The 10,328-nt window shown below is 38.4% G+C and overlaps 1 protein-coding gene across 3 annotated transcripts in view; it reads right to left on the bottom strand.

Annotated features, from left to right (window-relative positions):
* Positions 1-6,265: 6,265 nt before the first annotated feature.
* The window catches only part of LOC101481216 (leucine-rich repeat-containing protein 51-like), a 145,584-nt gene continuing 141,521 nt past the window's right edge, over positions 6,266-10,328 (bottom strand). The window contains exons 4-7 of one of the 3 annotated variants that reach the window (XM_076887835.1): positions 8,361-8,482; positions 7,701-7,906; positions 7,313-7,461; positions 6,266-6,429 (exon numbers count right to left, since the gene is read on the bottom strand). In XM_076887835.1, coding sequence (XP_076743950.1) covers positions 6,303-6,429; positions 7,313-7,461; positions 7,701-7,906; positions 8,361-8,412 — 534 coding nt within the window. In that variant the 5' untranslated portion in view covers positions 8,413-8,482 and the 3' untranslated portion in view covers positions 6,266-6,302. Of the gene's footprint in view, positions 6,430-7,312; positions 7,462-7,700; positions 7,907-8,360; positions 8,495-10,328 lie in introns of those variants that run through there. The other 2 variants (XM_004567520.3, XM_076887836.1) reach the window with 2 other exon arrangements.

Genomic DNA, 10,328 nt, shown 5'->3' with positions numbered 1-10,328 from the left:
GATTTGGTGTTATATAAATAAGACTGAATTGAATTTAAAAAAATGAAGAAGGCAACTTGTAAAGAATTTTAAATCATGATTTAAAATTTCAAGTAAATCGCCTCTGTCAACATTTTATGATGCAACAAATGTTCACATTTTTCTCAGACTCAAAGAAAACAAAATGGGTTTTTTTCGGTGAGTGAGAACAAAAAAAAAGTACAAATAAAACCTTGTTTGTTTGTTTGTTTGTTTGTTTTTTTGAAGCCCCACAGGTACATTTGATGTGTTGCATTCATATCAGTTGTTCTGTTTTCACTTTGGGTTTTATTATCATAACTAGACATTGTGGTATATTTGCACCTGTCATTTCCATCCCAGATATTTGGCACAGATATGTGCATATTAGTAGCATGCTGTTTTATCATTAAACATTATAAACTCTACTTTTACTGTACTAAAGTACTTTTGATATAGTATTAAGGAAATTGTTGATTAGAAATGATCTTAATATGTATTGTTCAGTTTTTGCTGCAGCATATAATAACTGTGGTGAATTTTTACATAATTAAACACAAGACCACACGTTTTTTATAGTGTTTTTATGGTTAACACTTTCAAATTCAGAATATGTTTAAACTTACATGGGTTCCCTATTCTAAAGCCCTCAGTTAAAGCTGCCTTGTTGCAGTTAACAAACCCAAGTCAAGATTTATGTGTTTAAGCTACAGAAAACTGGGGATATATGAGATCTGCCTCGTTTATTATTGAACTGCCTTAGATATACTCAAGTATATTTATTAAAATATAAGTTTCCTCAAAGCTGAAAACTAATGCATTGCCACAACTTGCAGTATAATTTTCCTCTGATAGAGCTTTCAGGTGTATAAAGGATTACACAGATTTTCAACTGGCCCCATTTAGCACCCTAAATGATGCATTATATAACACTTCCACAACATAACATAGTAGCTAACTTGCATTTTAATACTGTAACAAAATGAGAAAGAGTCTTTTAATCTCTTGGATATAATCTGTAATGCAGATCATTGTCCTTCGCAGGTTTCAAGGTCCACAAACTTTAAGTTTAACTGTGAGGGAAAACCACTGGACCAATGTTTTTCTGAGACATTTTTTAATCGTTTCAATTGTAACTACCGTAGTTAAAATAAGATTACTATTCCTTCACACACCATACATTTCCAGCCTTCAATGAAAAGCCAGAAGCAATTACAAGCAGGTAAGACCTCTGCAGAGAACAGACGACATCAGTGACACTTATTATGTCAGACACAGCATGTCAGGGGGAGCTGGGTTGCAAAGTGGCTTGCAACTGCATATATGACATTTCTAGAAGAGCACCTGTTGATTTGTTGTTATTAAGGCCAAGCTTGATTTTGTGGCCTGAACTCAAATGTCACTATATTCATAATATTCTATATCGAAAGACTTCACATAGGGTTTTGCAGAATAAGACATATAAATATGCATTCTAATGATGGATATGTGTTATATGTTAATAAAATCGACCATTTTGTGAGACAGACAGCATTTCATTATCTATGACTGACACAGCAGAGTGGGAGAAGTCTCAAATTTAAGTCTTTAATCCAAAACAGACCGGGGTCACGCACAGGGACTTTGTTAGATAAACAGTCCCAACAAGAGGTAGGGAAGAGGTACAGATGATAAACTTACTAAGTCTATACACGAGGAAGTCTATCAGAAACCACAGACAATATAAAACTTGGAGGTGGTTACCATGACGTCACCAACCTTAAATTTGATTCTGAAGCCTTGAAATGACTGTTTGACTTGTGATGAATGAAGTCGTTGGCCAATGAGCATGTAGTTTGAAAGATAATTGTCAACTCTGAATCATGGTATGACCAAAAGACCATTTATTTTTTTCTCATTTTAGTATTCAATGACCCAAATGGCAACAGTGACCCATAAATTCAATAGGAAAGTGTTTGCGGAGGTAAAGACAGAAAGCTGGTTTTCCATCATCTTCTCTAGAACTGGAATTCCTTTAGCAACCACAGCTATTTTTATCTGGTGGTTATCAGAGAGAATTCAGGTTTTTAGGTACTTACACATTGGCTTAATTTTTCCAACACAGAGCTAAATCTTTGGTTTTTACTCTCTAACAGTAAAACAGGGGGGAAAAAAAGGGGACACAAGTAAACAGAACAAACAATGAGAAGACGGCCTGAAAGCTCAACAGCTACGTTGAACAGAGAGAGAGGGGAACTGGACAACAGGGGAGTAGTAGGCAGGTGATTGATTAACTGGCACAAGAAAAGGGCAGAAAATAGAACAAAGGTGAGAAATGGAACTGCGTGTACGGCTGATTTTCAAAATAAAACAGGAAGTCAAAACAGAAGCCTCACAAACTATTTTGGATTATTGCTTTATTAAAGAATCCCTTAGACACACAGATGAAACAAAATTACCCATATTTCCTACAACCTATATCCACTTCTATAACAGAAACAGCATTATTTTCCATCTAAATAATCTCAAAAAATGTTAAGCAATATATGCGGCATATGCTGAGGCAATTACCACGTCAGACAGCAAGATATTACCACACAGAAAGGGGGAGAGAAAATAGAAAAAGAGGAGCAACATGAAAGAGAACACTATATTTATTCTTCCTGCCACCATTAAATTCATCTCGTGCTGGAGCTCTTCCTGGTTCATTTGGCAGAGCAGATGTTAATGGCTTAACAGGGCTAGGCAGTAAGTGTTTAATTAGGTCTGGGGGAAAATGATTTATTAAACACATCTGGGCTTATAAAATAACGCTCTCTGGACTCTGTCTTTTATGAATCCCACGCTGCAGCTCACTCTTCAAACCCTCCACCACCACTTATCCCCACCTGAAAATATAACTGTCTGTTTTAGCTTGAGCTTTCAGACTTGACAAAAACAATCCGTTGAAGCACAGTACGTCCCTTAGTGATGTCACTTCTCCTGATGGGAGCAGGGAACAACAGCACCTAGTGGGAGGAAAGGCACAGTGGGGAGTGTGTCACTGACGATCAAGCGGTGCAGTACAGTTTTAGTGTCGCGGATTACTGGGATTTGTGCATGTCACCTGCCTGCTCAGACCACATCAAAGCCACATGGTGCTAGGTGCACTTCTGTTAGGTCCTTTTAGGGATGATAGCTTTGACTTTGATAGTTTCCTCACACAGGAGTGCAGAAGATAGAGCTTTTTATCTCACAATGTGAATGTGTGGCTGCGGTGAGATTGACCACACAGAGCGCTTAGATTGGACAGTGATGGACGGATGCGGTTTCTGCAGGTGGCCATGTACTTCATGCAGATCAGAGATTGACAAGTGGAAAACCCCACTTAATTTAAGATCCTGTGTATTTGCTATAGCTATTTTTCTTTTCAATTTCCTGATATTAGGTGTTTGCCAGACAGTTTTTTGGCTAATCTTTCCACCATAAAGCTGTCATCCTGTCATGGCACACATGCAGTTTTGAATTACAGAAAACCAGATAGACTCAAGCATGAGTCTATGTGAATGTCTTGATACACCTGGCTCTGCGATATTGTTCAGAAAAAAAAAAGATCCAGTTTTAGGATCTTTTCAGTTAGGCCAAGAGGCAGGCCTGGGAACCACCCACTAGTTGCTCGGGAAACAAGATAATTCCCTCATTGGCTGCGAGTGGTTGCTGACAGTTCCTGTGAAACTGATTGCTCAAGAATGCCTGTAACACAGTAACACCAGTCAGTGACCCTCCTGGTAACCGCCAAGTAAAAATTTGTTTTCCCAGACACATTTTTGTGGGTGATTTCTTGCTGTTGCAAGGTGAAACTGATCTCAAAGAGGTGCAGTGCCATGTTGAAAATCACCATGCAGTTGCCTTGATTGCTAGCATATTGTAGTTGTAGCTGCCATTGTGGAAGACTTGTCTTTAAATACCTGTGAACTATTTACTACAACGGTATACACTTTTTTCTAGTGAGTAATGTTGCTAGGTCTCTGTGTCAGACGTCTTAACAAGGTAAGAAAAGAAAGAAAGAAAAACTACATAAAGACATTTGATGCATGGCTACAGCTACTTGGGTGATCAATTGAATGACAGATTGGACCAGAGGACCGACAGTGAAGACGTGTACAAGAAGGGATAAACAGACTCCTTACTTACTGAAGAAGTTCAGATCCTTCAATCTGTGCAGCAAGATGCTGGAGATCCTCTACCAGTCTGTGATAGCGAGGGTCATCTACTTTTCTGCTCTCTGCAAAGTGGTGGGGGTGAGGGTAGAGGGCAGCATCAATGCCAGAAGGATCAACAAAATAATCCACAAGGTTGGAACCATCACTGTCCAGAATCAGAATGTGGAGTCAGAGAGAAACAGGAGGTCACTGAATACAAGAAAAACTGCAGACAACCCACGTCACCTGCTCCATTCCACACTATCGAGGCAGCAGAGCCCCATCTCCCTCAGATTTATTTAACCCCGCTGACACAAAGAACGTTTCAGGATATCAGTTCTACCATTCTCCATAAAAGTGTACAACAGCTCTCCTTTTTGTGACAGCTGAAAATGTCCGTGAGGAAATGATCCCACACTCATTTCTGTATCAACCCTTCCTAATGTTGTTTTTCAGATTCATAGTGTGGATGTTATTTATTAATACATTTGCACTAATGCTTTCTATAATTCTTTTTTTGCACAATCATTAATAAATAACAAACTTTGACTGCCATTCCCATCTGCAGCAAAGAGAACATGACAAGAGTAGCTAACGCTTTCCATTCTGAATTCATAGAGTACAATGGAATACTGTGTATTCTACCAAATGGGCAGGACAGACGTCTATGCCGACTGACCATAGCTTCTAAAAATGCGAACAATGGCTGTGACGACTTATGGGACATGTTTATTGTATTTCACTACAGCTTTCGACATGCGAAATGTCAAAAAAAGGGAAGTCGATGTGCAATAGCTAGTCGTCAAAATCTGCAAAGTGCATGCAAGTGTTTCCTCAAGCACTGTACAAAGCGGGCCATCCTGCTGAGAGCAGCTGCCATCGTGACTGAAAGATATTCATTGATTCTGGCTTCACTGCACAGTTTGACACATGGTCTAAACGCTGTTTCAAAAGAACCATGTAAGTGCAGGTTTCAAAGGAAACAGGGGCCTAAATACTTCCGTTTAGAAAACCCTTAGGAAAGTATCAGTTTAGGTGTTATGCACCTCAAAGTCTTGATGTGAACTTAGATGATATCATTTGTGTTGGTTTTATTGGTCCGTTTTTGTGTCGTGTGGTGTGTTTGCTGATACAGGCATATTTAATTCACACTAGTTAAAGTTTTTCAGAGAAAATGATGAATCTATACCAAAAAAGAGCCTGGAGGACAGCCAGTTAAATCAGCCTAGAAACTAATAAATGGTGCACATTTCTTCCCTAACGAGACCAGATGGCAATACCAGAGACTCAAGCTTGCTTATGTGTATGTATATTTAATGAAGTCACATTTGCTATATAGGTGGGTGTGATTACAAGCTGCAACTATACATTTTAAATGTTCCTTTGTCAGGTAATTGTTTGGATTTATTTTTTAATTCTTGCGTGATTTTAGCAGCGTGATTTTGATTGTGATCAAGTAGGAATATTGTTGTTCCAATAGACCTCTGGACATGGGGCAGTAAAGTGTTGTATGTCCCTGGGCATTCAAAGTGCCCTCTATAATATCATATCCCCAACACTCGTCATGCAGACCCATATCATCACAGTCCCATCTTCTAGCTTAACTGGTGGGAGTCAGGACTATGTTTTCACTGAGGTATTCCCATCGAGGGTCATGCCAAATGTGCTGGATCCCTTCTGAGTTGAACAAATTCATTTTACACTCGTCTAATCACAGAATGTGCTCCCAATATGAAATATCCCAAAAGAGGAAGCAACTGTATTTCACAGTTCAACCGCAGTTCACTGAAGTTGACTTTACGCAAGGTCCTTCACATTGTCTGAGCTGTCACAGTGATTCTAACTTCAACCGATAACCCCTGGGCCACATCAGCATGTTCAGATTTGTACAAGTAGTGCGCCGTTTGTGACATCATGTCGTGACGATGGCCACCGAGAGTCTGATTACCTCCTAATTACTACTGCAGTAATCAAGCAGGAAGATGGGTGACCATAGCCACAGCCCATAGGTCAAAAATGAGAATGCTCACAGGATATTAGCTCAGCTGTAAATAACATGGATACCAAGATCTGACGCAGGGAATTGAGAAAAAAACAAAACAGGCTGGTGACGAGAGGACAACCATTTTTATTCAGCAGAAACACTTAATGGTCTCGGGGGTTTTTTTTGGTGCCGTGAGAACGCCAGATATCTGCCATGACCCGCTCATCTCGTGTCACACCGCTGAAGTCCATCGTCTTCAGCTGAGGCAATACAGAAATCACGTAATTCCTAAACACACAAAAAGGCACACACGTCAAAGTCAGCTTTGACTCCAAGGGCTCCGTGGACATGTTGAGTGCTTCCATATATGAAAATTCATATCAGCATTAACATTTGATTTTAAATAAGGACGATATGTCTAAGTCTTTGTGAAGCAGACTTTGCTGATTTTTCACATAAATGAGAGTATGAAGTGAGATGAAAATTAAATCAAGAAGCTATATCCCTGAGATATTGAACCTAATAACCTGACACATCTAATGTAGACATAAGCAGGTATCAGAGGTATCACATATCTCAATGTGACATTTCTCTGTCTATATCTGTAGGTGTTGCAAAAGATATATGATTAGATTCAGTGCATTAGTTATTACAAATACTGTTTAAACTAGAATATTATGGTACTTGGTACAGTACTACATATATTCAGTTAATGACATTTTTCATAAAAAGGAAGTTTAACTTTACCTACTTTAGGTAAATTCTGTACTTTAATAGGAAGAATATTTTAGCTCTTGTTTTGCCACTTTGCTAAAATAGTTATTACATTTCTGATCAAATATTCCCTCTTACACACCTGTGATTTCCCATTAAAAAAACATAGCCCCCTGAAACAACTGTCAAGTTAGACTCAACATATGAGTTATCCTCAACATGCCGCACGATCTATGAATCTATGAAGCAGGTTTTGTCGGGGTATTTTTTTCTTTCTAATTCTTTTTTTTTTTTTTTTTGCTTTTCTTCTTCTCTGCTTCTGGCCTAGCCTCTTGCTATCAACTATCTACAACCAATCTAGAACCAGCCTGTGTATAACTCCACACACTGCAACTTCAGATCAGCTCTGAGAACAGAATGTCTGTCTTAAGTGAAATTGCTGAAAATGAGCTTGCACCTGTAGCCTTTGCTTGTTTCTATGAGATTGCCATGCAATGTGATTGTGTGCAGATGCTGGAGCTCTCTCAGCTTGTCCACTTCTGACAGGTTCCAGATGCTGTTGCCATGAAGATACAGCACACGCAGTTCTTTCAGCTCACACAAAACCTGTAACAGGGCTTAGTTGTAAATTTAAATCAATAAAATGCTGGTTAGCTTGCGAAGATATCAGAATTTATTGCATTTTGGGGAAACAAATGTAGATTATAAACATTTCATAAATAAACAGGGAGAACAAATGTTTTGTATAAGACGTGTGTAATTATACATCAAAGACAGGGGCTAATTTCAGAAGAAGACATAGAAAACTGAAAATGAGCTATTAGAAGAACAAAAATGATTCTTACAGGTTCTATGCAGGTGATTTTGTTGAAGGACAGATCCAACCATCCAAGCTTTGATGGTTGTGCAAAAAAGTGGTTGATCGTGTACTGGAGGCCAACAACGTCGGTGAGGCTGTTATTACTGAGACGCAGAGAGCAGCTCAGGTACTTCCCCTTTGAGTTTGTGGTTAAAGGGCGGAGCAGACTTCGGGGCAGCTCTGCCAATGCACCTGAACCAAAAATAACATAATGAGACTTGATACATCATACGGGCAGCTTTGGTACTTGTTTATATGCGGTTTTATTTCTGCTGCTTAAAGCCGCTCTATTAAAGTGATTACTGCAGTCATGTTCACAGAATTTTATACTGTAGAAATAAGAAGTGATTTAAAGTATTTTATTTTAAAATGCTTTAAAAACAATAAGTTACAAGTTTGTGTGACTAGATTATGCTAGTGTGTAAACATTGCAGTATTTAAATTCATGCATTTTGATAACAGCAGTTGATACACTAACTATAATTAGGTGGTTTTGTAAGAGCAAGTGCTGTCCTAGAAAATACTTCCTACCAAAAAGCTCACCCCCCAGGAGCACTTAAATAATTATTAATGGAAGAAATATATTTAAAAGTAAACACTATTTCATTATCTACTTTATATTTCAGGATTTTTAAAAATATACTACCTGCAACATTGCTGAGATTTTTAAAAGAAAGATCCACTGGTGGACTATACATGTTCAGTTCAAAAAGTCTCCAGCAACAGCAGAATGAATGTCCAGATTAAACCTAGAGCAGTGACTGAATACTGAAAACACATGGTTGCATGAGAAAAAAAATTAAACATATTGCTTAGCGATGAAATTCAAAAGTCAACATTTGCAGTTTATACACAAACACACACACAATATAGAATGCATTCAATTGATATATATTTTAGAAGGAGAGAGAAGAAGACCTAACATTGATTATAGATCACCTCATCTTTCTACTTCTTACAGATACATGCATGCATGGAAACCACAGAATACTATCCTGCAGTAATGCAGTCCCAATAAGAAGTTTTAGAACACTTAAAAAAAATGGCAAAAAATATCATATTTTGCATGGTTAATCTTAACAAGGTTCCAAGTAGAGCTTCAACATGCAACAAGAAGAAATGGGAGTGAGACAAAACAATTATTTGACCATGCAAGTTATTGAAAACAAAGCTTAAACTGAAACAAGTTGTTTTCCAGTTGGTAAAACACTTAGAACCACATGCTTGTAAAAGGTCAAATCTGTGAAAAAAACGTGGTTTCATCATCATTTCTGTCAGGTACTCACATTGTCATGATGTTCTGATGGCAAAAGCACAAAAAACATTTCGTTTTTAACGTTGTCAGGTTGTTGAACTGCATAAACAGGGTCTCTCGCAGGACGCCATTGGTAATGGGGTGGGAAGTAGTAAGACAGTCATTTGGAATTTCTTAAATGATCCTGGGGGTTATGGAACAAACAAGTCAAGTAAAAGACCCAAAAAGATTTCACCAGAACTGAGGAACCAATTGGCAGTCCGTCAAGACATTGGAAATCCTCGACCCAAATTACGACCGTTAATGGTGTCGACTGCAACTCCATAACCATCAGACAGCATCTGAGACTGAAGGGCTTCAAAACCAAAAAACGTCTTCAAAGGTCTCCTTGAAAGCCACAGAACTGACCGTTTGGACTTTGCAAGAGAGCACCAAACATGGGACACTGAAAGGTGGAAGGAAGTTTTATTCTCTGATGAGAAAAAAAATTTAATCTTGATGGTCCTGATGGTTTCCAACGTTACTGGCATGACAAGCAGATCCCACCTGAGATGTTTTCATTTACAGGGTTTACAGGGTTTTTTGGAGGTGTGGTCCTAAACTTTTAAATAAAGCGTTGTTTTCAACAAATTGCTCAAAAAAATGTTTTGCTTCACTCCCATTTCTTCTTGTTGCATGTTGAAGCTCTACTTGGAACCTTGTTAAGATCCAACTATGCAAAATACGTTTTTTGCCATTTTTCAAGTGGTCTCAAACTTTTGATTGGGACTGTACATTGCCAACCAAAACATGACAACGTGATTATTGATTACATTGCAAGTCAGTCAGCTAAAGCACATAATAACAATGTTAGAGCTTTTGACTTAAATCATAACCTGGAATCAAGTTTTTCAGGCCGTCAGGAAGTCGAGGAATGCTCCAATCCAATATTTGGATCATGTATTGTACCAATCCCAACTTTAAAAGCTGGACATCGTGTGAATGTCATGACCAAAAATCTTACAGCACAACCCTGTATCGTATGAAAAGATCAATGCCTTTTACCTGGCATGCCAATTTCCTCACGCCATCATCGGAGTCCAGATGAACTGGTGAGTGAGTTGTCCACGGAACCAGATGCAAACATGTTTACCTATTATGTGTGTGGTGTGGAAAAACTCACCTGTCTAGAATATATGTCACTGTCTGCATTTCTATTATTGGGATATATATGCTCTAACTCTCCTGAATTGTGCATCTATGCTGACAATGTACCAACGAGCACAGAAAAATAAACAGAATATGAGTTTGAGAGGGTAAATGGAGGACATATTCACAAAGAAGAACTCAAAGGACAGAAGAGGTGATCATGGAAAATTA

This window comes from Maylandia zebra, linkage group LG8 (assembly GCF_041146795.1).
Source record: "Maylandia zebra isolate NMK-2024a linkage group LG8, Mzebra_GT3a, whole genome shotgun sequence".
Taxonomy (NCBI): Eukaryota; Metazoa; Chordata; class Actinopteri; order Cichliformes; family Cichlidae; genus Maylandia; species Maylandia zebra.
This window is presented reverse-complemented; position numbering and strand designations above follow the sequence as displayed.